This window comes from Symphalangus syndactylus, chromosome 13, assembly GCF_028878055.3.
Source record: "Symphalangus syndactylus isolate Jambi chromosome 13, NHGRI_mSymSyn1-v2.1_pri, whole genome shotgun sequence".
Classification (NCBI taxonomy): domain Eukaryota; kingdom Metazoa; phylum Chordata; class Mammalia; order Primates; family Hylobatidae; genus Symphalangus; species Symphalangus syndactylus.
Window position 1 is genome coordinate 89,712,881 of NC_072435.2, and position 15,947 is coordinate 89,728,827.

At 35.4% G+C, this 15,947-nt stretch overlaps 1 protein-coding gene across 20 annotated transcripts in view; it reads right to left on the reverse strand.

Annotated features, from left to right (window-relative positions):
* CEP83 (centrosomal protein 83) overlaps window positions 1–15,947 on the reverse strand; it is a 207,956-nt gene that overhangs the window by 110,924 nt on the left and 81,085 nt on the right. For 17 of the 20 annotated variants that reach the window (XR_008650249.2, XR_010114886.1, XR_010114887.1 and 14 more), the window contains 5 exons: window positions 15,297–15,548; window positions 12,397–12,528; window positions 6,139–6,253; window positions 4,284–4,428; window positions 4,021–4,170 (listed from right to left, as the gene is read on the reverse strand). Coding sequence is in view for 17 of the 20 variants with exons in the window: in XM_055238460.2 (XP_055094435.1) it covers window positions 4,021–4,170; window positions 4,284–4,428; window positions 6,139–6,253; window positions 12,397–12,528; window positions 15,297–15,548 (794 nt within the window). In the remaining 3 variants the exon portion in view is untranslated. The remainder of the gene's footprint in view (window positions 1–4,020; window positions 4,171–4,283; window positions 4,429–6,138; window positions 6,254–12,396; window positions 12,529–15,296; window positions 15,549–15,947) is intronic. The other 3 variants (XM_055238465.2, XM_063614260.1, XM_063614261.1) reach the window with 1 other exon arrangement.

Genomic DNA, 15,947 nt, shown 5'->3' on the forward strand with positions numbered 1-15,947 from the left:
GAGACTAAGGCAGGAGAATGGCTTGAACCTGGGAGACAGAGGTGGCAGTGAGCTGAGATCATGCCACTACACTCCAGCCTGGGCAACAGAGTAAGATGCTGTCTCAAAAAAAAAAAAAAAAGTAATGACATCATGCTAAGTAAAATAAACCAGTCAAAAAAAAAAAAAGAAAAAAAGACATCATGCTGAGTAAAATAAGTCAGTCAAAAAAAAAAAAAAAAAGACAAATACTGTTTGATTCCACTTACAAAGGTATGTAGAGTAGACAGAAAGTGAAATGGTGATTACCAGGGTTTGGGAGGATGGGCTAATGGAGAGTTATTGTTTAATGGGTACAGTTTGTTTTACAAGGTAAAAAGAACTCTGGAGATGGATGGTAATGATGGTTCCACAATATGAATGTATTCAATACCACTGAATTGTACGCTTTAAAATAGTTAAGATGGTAGATTTTATTTTTATATGTATTTTATCAATTTTCAAATATTGGAAAAAAAATTAATGAAATCCCAATAAAACTGCAAACAAGCTTTTTAATGGAGCTAGACATTAATATTCAAGTTGATATGAAAAAACAAACATATAATTACAGCTAGGAAAATACTGAGAGAAAAACTATAAGGACCGAGTACCACAACCAGATATTAAAGCATACTATAAAGCCTCTATAATTAAAGTATCATAATAATGGTACAGGCGCCTCAAGTCCCAACTACTTGGGAGGCTGAGGCAGGAGGATCACTTGAGCTCAGGAGTTCAGTGTTACAGTGAGCCATGATCATGTACTCCAGCCTGGGCAACAAAGAAAGACTCTGTCTCTTGGTTTTAAATTTTTAATTTAAAAATTAAAACAATTTTTTTTTTAAATTGTAAAATGGCACACGAACAGACAACCAGATGAGTGAAACAGAACAGAAAGTCCAGAAATATACCCAAGTATATATGGAAATTTAAAATACAATAAAAGCATCATCATGAATCACTGGGGCAAAGAAAGGTTTTTAATAAAAGTGTGTGGGACAATCAATTAGCCACTTAGAAAAAACTAATTAAATCCATATCTCACAGCATACAAAAGAATACACTTCAAACAGATCAGAGAACTGAATGTAAAAAAATGAAACCATACAAGCAAAAAGAATCCCTCTTTAACCTCAGTTCAGGGAGAGACTACTAACTCTGACTTAATACCCAGAGGCAATAACAGATTAAATCTGACTACATAATAAAAATTTTTGCATGGCAAAAAACTAACGGAAGCAAAATCAAAAGACTGCTGACACACACTGGCAGAAAATATCTGCAGCATAATCCTAATATATAAAGAACTCTTAAAAAGTAAGGTAAATTAAAAAAAATTTTTAAGCAAGGGAAAAAAGGCCAAAAAAAAAACAAGTACAATAGGGAAAGACAGGAACAAACAATACATACAAAAATGATATAAAAATGGCCCTTAAACACATGAAACATTGTTCAATCTCATTTATAATATGAGAAATGCAAATTAAACTACACTAAGATGCAAAGTGATATAATTCTCTCGGATGGAAATTTGGCAATATCTAACAAAACTACGTATGATTTACCTTTTGACCCACCTATTTACTTCAGGAATTCACCCTGAAGATACACCTCCAGAAAATGAAAATATTTACATGTACAACATTATTGACTGCATCATTAGTTGTAATCACAAAATACTGGAGGCCAGATGCAGTGGCTCAACACCTATAATCCCAGTACTTTGGGAGGCTGAGGTGGGCGGATCACCTGAAGCCTGAAGTTTGAGAGCAGCCTGGCCAACATGGTGAAACCCCACCTATATTAAAAATACAAAATTTAGCCAGTCGTGGTGACATACACCTGTAATCTCAGCTACTCAGGAGGCAGGAGAATCGCTTGAATCCCAGAGGCAGAGGCAGAGGCTGCAGTGAGCCAAGATCGCCCCACTGCCCCCTAGCCTGGGCAACAGAGCAAGACTCAGTTTCAAAAAAAAAAAAAAAAAAAGTCAAAATATTGGAAACTAAATAAACACAGAAGACTATTTCACTAAACACTGATAGATACACATAGTGGAGTGCTATGCAGCCATAAAAAAGAATGAGGTTAATCTCTATGAACTAATCTGAAGCAGTTTCCAGAGTACACTGATAAGAAAGAAGGAAAAATACAACGACATCTGATATTTGTGAGGAACAAAAACAAACAAACAAACAAAAAATGTAGGAAGTCTAAACCAGAAACTAATGAGATTAATCTCACATAGGGGAAGGATAGATGAGAAAAGATGAGGGAAATGGGAACAGGGTAGAGTAGATGTGGGAAGTGGCACTTTTTTGAGGGTTTTTTTTTTTTTTTTTGGTGTATTATAGTTCTGTCCTTTAGAACCATGCAGACATTTCAAATGCCCAATATATTAATAAATAAATAAACAAGGATGAGGTATGGACTCAGAATAGAATAGAAAGAATACACCTGCTTTATAAGTGAATAACAAACCACATTAAAGGAGAATTTGGTGAGAAAAATCCTAAGCAACTTTGGAAAACAATATTTTGACTATATACTCTAAGGCTAAAGATAAAAACAACTATACACAAATATTACATGTAAGTTAATAGGTTTGTTTTTCATTGAGTGATGAGTTAGCAATTCTAAAACAACTTTATATTTTAGGACTGAGGAAATAAGTAAATACAGTATGAATAATGAATGCCAGTTTTCTCACTGTCAAAAGAATTGCAAGTATGAAAAGAGGAAGGCCAGAATGAACTCCATGGTGCTGGAACAGAAATGGAAATATCAATGTAAACTCAAGATTATTAATATAGAGAAAAAATATAGAAATAGATGTAAATGTATACTTTTCAGTTCACTGGAAGGACCTAGAAGCAATGACTCTCTAGTACAATAAGCATACCTAGAGTTGAGATTTTGGTTTCTAAATGCCATTCTCCAGTTAAAAAGGAAACAAAGCACCTCAGAGAAATGTTTAATTCCAGGGCTGGGGCAGGGAAAGTGAAAGAGAGTCACAGAACATCCTGTAATGACAGAAAAAAGTCACAATAAATGGTGGGATTATGTCAAAAGGACATGGGATTCAACTTGAAAGATCTTCCAATAGCCAAATCTGAGAAAAGTTGAGCAACAACAACAAAAAAAAAAAACAAAATCTTATAATCTATAGAAAAAATATGAATGTATAAATCCACAATGATATAAATATATTTAGAGGAGAAGGGAAAGCTCTTCCTTTCAGGAGAATTCCAACTAATAAATGAGGAAGGATCATAGAAATGGAAAGATCACCATTTGGCAAATGCTAGAGTTATAACTGTTTCAGATAAGAATTATCAATGGATACTAAAATTAATGGAAGATTATATAAAGGCAAAATATGAGAATACTTACACAGACTTGAAATATTATATGGGCAACCACAAGATAATTATATATTACAAAGGGAAAAAATAGTAATTTTATAGGGGAAAAATATGGCAGATACCACCTTAACCAAGTGATCGAGGTTAAAATCACCAGTTAAGGGGCCAAATCATGAAACTCCTAATATGATTCACTGAGGACGCATGACTTTGATGTTTTGCTAAAAATGCCTAACCTGAATTTAACCATGAAAAATGCAATACAAAACCAAACTGAGAGAGGATATATAAAATACTGACAAGTGTTTGTCAAAGTGTTCATACGTTCCAGATTAAAAGTAACTAAATGCAACATGTGATCCTGAATTGGGTTTTAGACCAGAAAAAAAGACATCAGTGGGACAACTGGTAAAATTTGAGTACAGTTAATAGATTTTATAACAGTAATGCCTGATTTCCTGATTATATTCATGTTAATTTCTTAATCTTGATTATTATAATATGGTTACATAGGTATTTGTATTTGGGAGATCAGGGTGAAGGGCACATGGGAATTCTCTGTACTAGTTGTACATCATTTTGTTAACTCTGACCTTATTTCAACATGAAAAACTTTAAATATATATGTATATATAACCTAACACTCTGAAGCTCCTTCCTGGTGATCTCTTCTGCCATCTGTGAAGCCCGCAATTTCTCTTCATACTGATCCTTTTCAGATTGCCTCCAGACATCATGTTCCACTTTCATTTTCTCCAAATCTGCTAATCTGTTCTCGAGTTCTAACCTAAAACAAGAGATCATAATTATGTTACGAGAACTATAATAAAGATGATATGACAGCAAAATGTTTTCATTTGCAAGGACATTTAAGTCAAACTAAGGTAATTAACTACTTACTTTTCATCTTGTAATACCACAAGTTTTTGATAACCTTCTTCTTTGGCAGCTTGTACTTTACGTATTAATTCACGATCCTTTTCTACTAAGAGCACTTTGTGGTGTTCAACAGCTGCTTTGAGAATTTCATTGTCTGACTGTAATCCTAGTGTTTTTTAAGGAGAAAAGTGTACTATATTCAATGTTATTAAGATGAAAAATCACATTTAACAGCAAGCATTCATAAGCTGGTAAGACAACTAAAAAATGTAGAAAGTCTATTCTCAACAATACTCATATCATTAATAAACACTCTTAAAATAAGAATGAAACAGGCTAAAACTCACAGCAAATTTTCCTGTCACTGTTTATTTAGTGCATACACACATAAAAACTTTAATAAAAGGCTGTATACATTTACTCATTCGAACACTGAGAGTTGAGATCAACCTGGATGATAACCAGAGGTTTACTTACTTCACCTCTAAAGAGGTTCTGTGACCTAGGCCTCTAAGACAGCATCATAGACAAAGCTGGCCAATAGCAGAGTGAAATAAATCACAAAATCCTTCAAAACCTATTGATTCTAGCAGAATTGCTAGATCTCTAGCAGAAGTATAAATAACATGGACCCTTTCAAGTTTGTACAATGAATTCAGAAATCTTTGTGATGAAATGGCAAATACATTGCAGATGGAATAACTAAAGCAAATTCACATCTAACTCAAAGTAAAAACAAAATGCAGCATTCTTTAAGTTCCTAAAAAAATTTACTCCCTAACTCTATGGAAATCCATGAGTCAATAAATAGAAATTAATAATTGGAAAAAAACAATTCATAGCAGCCAGACACGGTGTTAGCACCTGTAGTCCCAGCTACTGAGGACGCTTAGGCAGGAGGATCATTTGAGCCCAGGAGTTCAAGGCTAGCCTGGGCAACATGGTGAGACCCCATTTCAAAATATGAAAGGCATTCATCATAAACTCTGTCTGAAATGAGTTCAACTACAGATCAACTCAAGGATAGCTACAGGCCAAAGGTAAGCTTATTTAAATACTTCAAGTTAGAAACAACATAAATAATGAGGAAATCTGATGAGACGGATGTTCTAAGATTAAACTGGAACTTAAAAATAAGCCTACTCGGCCAGGCACAGTGGCTCATGCCTGTAATCCCAGTACTTTGGGAGGCCGAGGCAGGCGGATCACGAGGTCAGAAGATCAAGACCATCCTGCCTAACACGGTGAAATGCTGCCTCTACTAAAAATACAAAAAAAAAGCCAGCCTGGTGGCGGGCGCCTGTAGTCCCAGCTATTCGGGAGGCTGAGGCAGGAGAATGGTGTGAACCTGGGAGGCAGAGCTTGCAGTGAGTCGAGATCACACCACTGCACTCCAACCAGGGGGACAGAGCGAGACTCCGTCTCAAAAATAAAAAATAAATAAGCCTACTCTGCAGTAGGCTACAATGAACTGGCCTGGGGACTACATAAAAAAAAAATTTTTAATTGAAAAAAATTATGCCTGGAACCCAATTATCTTCCTCACATTCTCTAGACTTAAAATGTCCTGGGACAATAACTACACCATAAATAGATTTAAAATTTATAAATCAGGAAGTATGGCATCCCATTTACAAAATTCATTTATGTATCCAATAACTATGATAAAAACATAAGACTGATTTTTTTAAAGTTATTAAATCTTACAATGAACAAAACACTCAACATATAATAAACATTTCATATGTACTCCAAAATTAAAACTAAATTAAGTTGAAAATTTGGAAATAAAAATTCAGGTTCAACTACTTTAATAATTTGAGTTCATATCTGAAAATAAGCAGCAGCAGCAGCAGCAAGGGAAATCACATATTACCATCCAGTTCACTTTGAATCTTATTCCTTTCTCTTTCTAGCTCACTCTTAGCTCTTGCAGTCTCCAGTTTGATGTCTGTTATTTCCAGTTTGTTTGAATGTTTAAGTTCTTTTACCTGTTGATAATTAAAAACTGAAATTACTATTGGTCATTTTCTTGCCATTCAATACTTACCCCAAAACATAAGTGGAAACAAGAAAATGCTTTGGTAGTAAAGTAGAGTCTAAGTACCTTCCAAGAAGAAAGGAGTGTCAGTGCCTGCAACAACAGTACTTCAAATAAGGAGACATCAAGAAAACACTGTTCTTTCCTAACAGAACAGAGGCATTTCTTTACGAATATCTGTGTATGGTCCTCTGGCTTAATCTTGCCTTAAAGACTTAATTACAAGTATCTAAAATCAAATACTCAATGATTGGAAAATCTGCAGGGAAAAAATCCTGAAACTTTTAAAATTTGTTAATATTTCTAAAAGACAGGGTCTCGCTATGTCATCCAGGCTGGAGTGCAGTGGCACGATCATAGCTCACTTTAACTTCAAACTCCTGAGCTCAAGTGATCCTCTCTCCTCAGCATTTCAAGTAGCTGTCAGGACTACAGGTGCATACCACCACACTCAGATAATTTTTCAATTTTTTTGTAGCTATGGGGTCTTGCTATGTTGACCAGGCTGATCTCAAACTCCTGGCCTCAAGCAATCCTCCTGCTTTGGCCTCCTAAAGTGCTAGGATTATAGGTGTAATCCACTGCACTTGGCCTGAAACCTTCCTTTTAAAAAGTCTCCACAGCTGAACACAGTAACTTGCATCTAAAATCCCAGCTACTCAAGAGGCTGTGGCAGAAGGAAGTGTTTGAGGCCTGGTGTTGGAGACCAGCCTGGGCAACATAGTGAGATCCTTTCTCTAAAAAAAAATGTAAAAATTAGCCAGACATGACATGCCCCTTAGTCCCAGCCACTGGGGAGACTGAGGTAAGAGGATCACTTGAGTCTAGGGGTATGAGGCTGCAGTGCTATGATTGTGCCAATGTACTCCAGCCTGGGCGACAGAGTGAGACCTTGTCTGTAAAAAAAATTAAAATTAAATTTAAGAATAAAAAATGTGTTGGGGACAAAGAAGCTACTCTAGGTAGAAGGAACAGCATACAAAATGTTATTATATGTATAACATCACATGGTCTGCTCTTAAAACAAGCTATGTATTACATGTAGAGCACCAGAAGATGTGATATCAGTGGAGGAATGGCAGGGAATAAACTTTATGTACCATACAAAAGGGTTGTTTTTCAGGTTAGCTGTTGAAGGTGGCACAATTAACTAATGTGAATCTGTTGGCTTAAGAAATTGAAGGTAAATAAATTAAGAGGCAAGAAATGAATAAATGGAGGGGGGAAGGAAGAATCAATTGAATCTGGTGACAAAATAGTGTATGTGTATAGATTGCGTGCGCATGTACACAAGTATTAGGTAGGGGATAGGGGCAGGAACAAGTATAAATCATATAAATTCATTTTCCATAGCCCTTCTCTTTGGTAAGGAGCTTCTAAAATTAAATATAGTCATATAATAAGGATTTAATCAATACAAACACAAAGGTTAGATTAACCCGTTTTCTGATATATTATCCAAATATATAAAAGTATGGAATCAGAGTAGGAAACTACAAATATATACAAGTCAAATACAGAAAATGTGAGACGGTAGAAACAGGAAAGTAAAACACAATTTACTTAAGAGTCCAATAAAACCCCATAAATACTGGAGTTGGGAGTCAGACGCAAATCAAAAAGAGGTCCTAGAGCCAAAGAGGGCAAGGATGAGAAACAGAAGTGTCTTATTGGAAGATACTCCATCAACAAAAGGTCCTGAAAATGTTTCAAAGAATAGTTTCATGCAAAATCCTCATCTCAACGAAATAAACAGAAAAGTGAGTACTGCCTTTGTATCGGTAACTAGAATAAAACATCCCTCCAAATTAACTCGTAGATTTTTAAATGACCGTACATAAAATGGCGACCCTGTGCTGACATCAGTTTTGCATTTTTATTTATTTATTTTTTGAGACAGGTCTCGCTCTGTCGCCCAGGGTGGAGTACAGTGGCTTGATCTCAGCTTACTGCAACCTCCGTCTCCTGGGTTCAAGCAAATTCTCTGCCTCAGCCTCCTGAGTAGCTAGGATTACAGGCATGCACCACCACACCTGGCTAAATTTTGTATTTTTAGTAGAGATGGGGTTTCACCATCTTGGCCAGGCTGGTCTTGAACTCCTGACCTCGTGATCCACCTGCCTCGGCCTTCCAAAGTGCTGGGATTACAGGAGTAAGCCACCACGCCTGGCCTGCATTTTTTTTTTTTTTTTGAGATGGAGTCTCGCTCTGTCACCCAGGCTGGAGTGCAGTGGCGCAATCTCGGCTCACTGCAAGCTCCGCCTCCCGGGTTCACGCCATTCTCCTGCCTCAGCCTCTCCGAGTAGCTGGGACTACAGGCGCCCACCACCACGCCCGGCTAATTTTTTGTATTTTTAGTAGAGATGGGGTTTCACCATGGTCTCCATCTCCTGACCTCGTGATCCGCCCGCCTCGGCCTCCCAAAGTGCTGGGATTACAAGCGTGAGCCACCGTGCCCAGCCCTGGCCTGCATTTTTAATTTCCTTTTGGAAGTTCTTTTCTATAAAAGCAAGTTTTATAAAATGATGTTTACATGAAAGCAGCTGATAATTTGTTTTAATACTTAAACTTTCTGTAGATTGGATTTTACTACATTATGATTTCATGGACAGATAGAATTTAAATGATAAATACTTTAAAATTTTGAAGAAATACAATTACAAAGAAAATCCAATCACTATGACCAATGCAATTATAACCTGCTATTATATACTAACTGTAAAAGGTTAAGAATGACACAGCATTTCATTAACAAACATACTATAGCTGCATGAGGTGGAAAATTAGAGCCATCTTATTTTCATAGGAAGTTGATTCATCTCATGGTAACTTCAAGATCTATAAAAACTTATTTCTTATTCATTTCACCCTGAAATTTACTGAAATGAGAAGACATTTTTAACTAAACTATAATTATTGAAACTGAAAGAACACCAAATAGGAAGTCAAGCAACAAGTGAGGTCTGTCTTCAGGCCTACTTTTGCTGTTAAACCAGTGAGAGGTATATGCTCAAGCAATTTACCTGTCCTCTCTGGATTCAAATGCACTCATTTATGGATCTTAAGTTTTTCTTTATTGCCTTATTTCTATTATCCTAACATCACTGATGCATCACTTATACGAACAATGTTAATTTCCTAAAAATACACTAAAAGGAATTTTACTTAAAATAATGTATGAAAATTTATTACCCAGTAATGACAAATAATAGCACTTTTCTATGAGTAATCTGAACCAAATTCCAAATGTTACAATAAAGTTTCTTTCTGCCCCTAGATCCTTGGTTCTTAATGTTCTTTGTGATCAAGTCCCAAATCCTAGGAAAATTAGGGATTTTTTTAAAATAAAATGCTCATGTTAAAATGCTGCATAAAATTTCAAGCAATTCATGGTCTCCTGAAGCTCCACTGGACCAAGTCACCCTGTTCTTCACAGAATGTTTGCCATATAGATTCTGGCCTTTATGTTGTGAATTTGCTTTATGTTTTTGACACAATGGAAGTATTCAGATATTACTAACAAAACTTTAATAAATGTCAAAACTGGCAATACTGGGCATTTTATAGGGGGTCAGTATCTGTTAAAGTACACATACTCACAGAAAGACACACAAGGGCACAGTATAAATAAGCAAGAAACGGAAATATAATTGACAATATGTATTACCTAAGAAGCTCTGGATACAGCTTCCAAAGAGATGGTACTTAAATCTTGATCTTTTTCAAAGTTCTGAGACGTAATTACCTAATTAATGTAGGTAAATAAGGACAACTCTGTTGGGTGGCTTCCTTAAAACTACCTTTTATTGGCATTCTGAAAATGAAAAACCTTAAGAGGGAACTAGAAGAATTTACCTCACTGAATGTGAAATCTCTTTAAGGTCATCATTTTCAGGCCATCTTTGGTAATACCTTTTAATCCAAGACACTGATACTCACACTGACATAACTTTGTTCTAAAATCTGACAAACATTTATGAATTTGAATAACTTACACAAACACACCCCAGGTGTTCCTTTGCACTGCAAACAACCATTTGCTAGAATTGCAAAATGTTGATGAAAACTTCAAGTTGCAAAGAAAACTGTGGCAGTCATGTTTGAAATATTATTTTAAAATTTACCCTTCCAATGGAATCTTTACATACAAGACTTCAAATGAAACTTGGTTTGTTTAAAGATGAAGGATGGTATTTAATACTCCATTTATATGCAAAATAATGCAAGTGTGCCTTTAAAAAGACAGGTAACTCTTAGCAATGTGCATTAATATACAAGCACAGAGAAATAAATACTATACTAGATTGCTGTTCTTTCTTCAGTGGAGTAGGAGAAATCACCTATGCTCTAACTCTAAAAGGAAAGAGCAATAGGGAAGAGTATGTATACGGAAAAAAAAGAAGAAAAATCAGGGTCAGCACACAGGTGAGCTAGGGAGCTCAGGTAAAATGTACTGTATGAAAAGTATTATACTTGGTGACCCCCCAAGAGAGAAGCCACAGCAGAAGCCAGCACATCCCATGTCCTACTGTGACAACTGTGGTTCCAATTATTCCAGCAGTGTAGTCTGGCTACTCAGGTCAAGAACAATGTGCTGCAAATACTAGGTACTCAATATTATTTTACAAAACTGAAAATAATTTATACTGGAATTGGAAGAAAAGCATGGAAACTCCCTATATCCTGAATTTACTGGTGTGTTTTATATCTATTTTTTTGTATACTCTATAGTTATAAGCGTTCAATGTGTATCTGTTAAATATATAATCTACTTATAGTTAATCAGGAGGCAGTCAAATTATTTCCTAGTAGTTCTTACACAGTCTTAGTAGGCTGGAAGGGTTCTTACAGATATAAGGAAATTGGATCCTAATGATATTAGGTAACTTGCCTAAGGTTACACATAGTTATTGAGACAGTGAGATACAGACTAGTCAATGGACTAAAAATCCTGTATTCTTTATGTTACAGTATTTTCTTATTTAAGGATATCACCAGTGTATAATCACTGCTATTATCATTTTCATCATCAGCTATGTTTAATTTTTGCCACAACTCTATAAGGTAGGTATTAGTCCCATTTCATAGACAAAGGCACTTACGTTTCCGAGAGACGGTGAACTACCCAAGGTCACACAGCTTTTTTTAGTAACGGAAAAAACAGAATTTGAATCCAGTCTGTTAAGGAGAATATAAATGTAGATCATGCTGCTACTACTAATTTATTCACTGAAGAAATATTTATTGAGTACCTACTATGTGCCAGCACCGTTCTAGAAGCTGGAAAAACAGTAGTGATGAAAACAATGTCCCTGCTCTCTTGGAGCTTATATTGGGTTGAGGGGAAGGTGGTGGGAAAGAAAAGGAGAGACCAAAAGATAAAAACCAAATAACTATATCAGGTAGTATTAAGAGCTATGAAGCAGGTAAGGAAGATAGAGAGAAAGGCAGAGGAAGAAGGAAGATGCTGTTTTACAATGTGAAGACAAGGAAAGCCTCCCTGGTTAGGCAACATATAGGGGGTGAGGAAGCAAGTTATGTGGATATGTGAGGGAAGACTGAGCCAAGCTCAGACAAGTGCAGAAACCCTGAGCAAGAAGTGAGTTTGCTCAAAGAGTGAGAAGGCCAAAGGGAGCAAAGTGAACAGGAGGAAAAATACATGGTCATGGCTGTGAAAAACTGCAGGATCCAGATCATACAGAGCTCTGAATGGGTAGAAAGCAGAAAGACCAGTTAGCAACCTAGCACAGAAATTGAGCCTAGAAAAATCAAGGCTTGGACTAGAATAGTCACAGTGGATGTGGTAAGAATTGATCAGATTCTGCATGTATTTGGAAGGTAGAATGATAGGATTAAAAATATTTCAATACAGAGAACTAAACACAAAATTTGTCACTGTACAGTATCAAGCATTCTAAAGAATGAAATAGAGGCATAAGATAACATACTCTACTGATCAATGTATTTATTTCTTAGAAGGTAGAATGATATAATAAAACATTTCAGTATAAAGAAATCAATTATTAAAAATAAAATTTATCATTATATAAACAAACATTCTAAAGAATGAAACAGAAACATAAAACAACTTACTTTACTGGACAATGTATTTATTTCTCGTTCAGCTTTATGCAATTTATTAATTAAAAAGGTATTTTGTTCACTGCTTGATTGTAGCTCTTTTTCCAAGCGTTCTGCCCGTAAATTAGCTGATTGTTTTTCAGCCTTTCATTCAAACAAAATATTTTAAAATTCATTCATTTTTCAAGTATTTCAAAATCAAGCACTATTTAAAATACATTTATAATTATACAAAAATTATTCAAAACCGCACATTAACATATACCAATGTAACAAAAATTTTCTCAAACTAATTGGTAGAATTCAAACGAAAGATAGTGTTCCAGGAAATATGCAACAAAGGTATCTAGACAAACAACATATGAATGACCATCAACAAAATAAAGTTTATATACTTCTCTCATGAGAGAAAGCACCTAAGGCATTCATTTGATGTCTATTTACTCTTAACACTGACTTATTTCAAACATTTTGCAAGTTTCCAGTCTACAACAGAGAGGAAAAAGCATATTAGAAAGTAGAAGACAGGGCTCATTGATAGTAACAAGTAAAAACTGAAAATCTAAAATCAATGATTTTTTTAAAAAGAAACAGGGAAAGATATGATTTCAAAATCCTCAGCTCATCTGCAGACTTTTTAAGTATGAGCAAAGAGGCTCTTGATCTCATGACACAAGATTGCTAATGAAGTCTATAGGTTGTCAAAAAAGTTTCTGGATGGTAATATCAATAGTACTCTTTCATGAGGGGAGGGGAACTAAAATCTTTTTTAAAAAAACATGTCTACTTAATATATATACGTATATATATTATATAATATATATACGTATATTATATACGTATAATATATATATTATATATATATATATTTTTTTTGAGACAAGGTCTTGCTCTGTCTCCCAGGCTGCAGTGCAATGGCATGATCTTGGCTCACCACAACCTCCGCCTCCTGAGCTCAAACAATTCTCCTGCCTCAGCCTCCCGAGTAGCTAGGGCTTCAGGTGCACACCATGGCGCCTGGCTAATTTTTGTATTTTTTGTAGAGACAGGGTTTCACCCGTGTTGTTCGGGCTCATCTCAAACTCCTGAGCTCAGGGGATCCAGCTACCTCAGCCTCCCAAAGTGATGGGATTACAGGCGTAAGCGACCCCACCCAACCTCAACATAATTAAAATGAAAACATTTTGGCATTTAAAGGATAAATTTCAGTTTTATAACATCTCATTTCGTACATATAGATGCTCTTCGACTTATGATGGGGTTACATCCTGATAAACCCACCACAAATTGAAAATACCTAAGTCCATAACTTAGACTAGCTTACCTTAAGCATCCTCAAAACACGTGCATTAGCCTAGAGTTGGAAAAAATCATTTGGCAACACAGTACTCTGTAAAGAGGTTATTTACCCTCATGATCATGTGACTGACTGGGAACTGTGGCTCGGTGCAGCTACCCAGCATTAAGAGTAATCACACCACATATCAGTAACCCAGGAAAAGATCAAAATTCAAAGTACTTCAATACATATATGGCTTTCACACCATCATATAGTCAAAAAATCATAAGTCAAACCACCTTAAGTTGGGGAACATCTATCTTAAATATGGTAAAGACTATATTCGACAAATAATTAGGGAAAAAAACTATTTTCTTCATATATGAAATAATACTCTCTGGGCACAATGATAGCCAAGAAAGTTAAAGAAGAAAGAAATGCTTGCTGTCATATGCTTATTTTCATTTCATCTGACAAATGATAAAATTAAATATAGGCTCTTCTGAAAATGTCACAAATAAATCTTTTGTCATCATTCAACTTGCCCTGAAAATAATCACTCTAAAGGACCTCAATGGAAAGTTTCACATCAGGACTGTATGCTATATTCAGCTGCAATCATCTCACTTATTCTGTCACTGTGTAAAATACATTAAGGATGGAAGGATGGCAATATAAACAGTCTCAAAATGAACTGCTTCATGTTTAAGGTACAATGATACTGACAACTTTTAATTCAGAAAACCAGTAAATACTGACAGAGTGTCATGTAACAAAATAAAAAAGTAACTTCTACTCTTCAAAATGTACCAATGTACTCCTGTACCACTGGCTGGGGAAAAAAAAAAATCACCATCTTGGATTTGGATATTGATTTTAACTACAAATTAAATGCCCGCTAATGTCCCCCCCACCCAAATCATTTTATAACTATTCCAAAGGAAAAAGAAACACTTTGAACTGTACAAAATAAATAAAAACAATTAAACAGGTATGTTTGCTACAAGTTAGGCACTAAGAACTAAGAATAATAAGTGTATCTGAATAAAATGGAAGCCAACAATTTTCATAAGGCAATACCCCTAGGAGTACCAGTCAGGTCTGCCAATACTTATCTTTCTCTAATGAACCCAGGGAAATAATTCTGTAGAGGCATGTATACCTTTACAGTTGGATTTTACTACTCTGGCAAGAAGCTGTCATAAGATACATCAGTATGGTATTTCTGTTCAAACAGGATTTGTGACTTTAAGACCTCAAATCCCAGTGTAAGGAACGTACTATCTTGAAAGAAATTATTCTTTCTGGTTTGAGATGACTTTACTCTCAGAAACTCAAATACATATATTTTTATTTTGCATATTCTATTATGTGGCATTTTAAGAGTTAAGACATTTTAGATAGGTGACTTGACTCCCAAAGAATAAATATCCCTTTGTAAATGTGGTAGCATACGTATTGCTTATGAATCAATAGCTTTCTTCTTTACTAAAAGAATAAATACTCTTGGGATTACACAAATGCGTCAGCATTAGCTTGGAGAGCATACATTTATACTCTAAAAATCAAAGGCTTGTCAATTGCACTTTAAAAAAGTATGCCATACACTACTGGGAAGTAATTAGAATCTTACCTCCAGGGATCTGACTGTAGCCTGCATCTCAGCCAACTGCCGCACCTGTATTCTTTGGGCATTTTCCACCTGAGCCTCAGAATTCTCCTTTTCAGCCTTTAATTCCGCTACTTCAGCCTCTAAACCTTTTAATTTTTGACACAAATAGACTTTTTCTCGAGCAAGTTGTTCCACTCGTTTGCTGTCTTTTGTGAGATCAACATTAAGCAGCTGGTTACGTAGTTCTTCTTTATCTTCCTCCAGTCTTGCAATCTAATAATAATTTTAAAGAAAGCATACAAGGTTAAATTATTAAATTTTCAGTCATGAACATGCTTTACAAGTCAGTAAAATTAAAAAATGCACAAAACAAAGCTCAGGTGCTGAAATAAAGTACAAAGGAAAAAATGTTAAGTATCACTATCTTTTTGTTCTTAGTGGGACTCAAATGTGAGGTCAAGGACTGTGTCCTGTTTTCCCTCTATCTCCACGTGGTGTCTAGAACAGGGCTTAATCAGTTGCTGACTGAAATTTAAAATTATAATACTATAAAAATAAGTATTAAAAATACATCAAGTATTTTAAAATTCATCGTAACATTATAGGGGTTCATGACCAAAATTCTGACTACTCCTAAGCTTTTCCTCACATGACTGTAATTCTTGAGCTAGT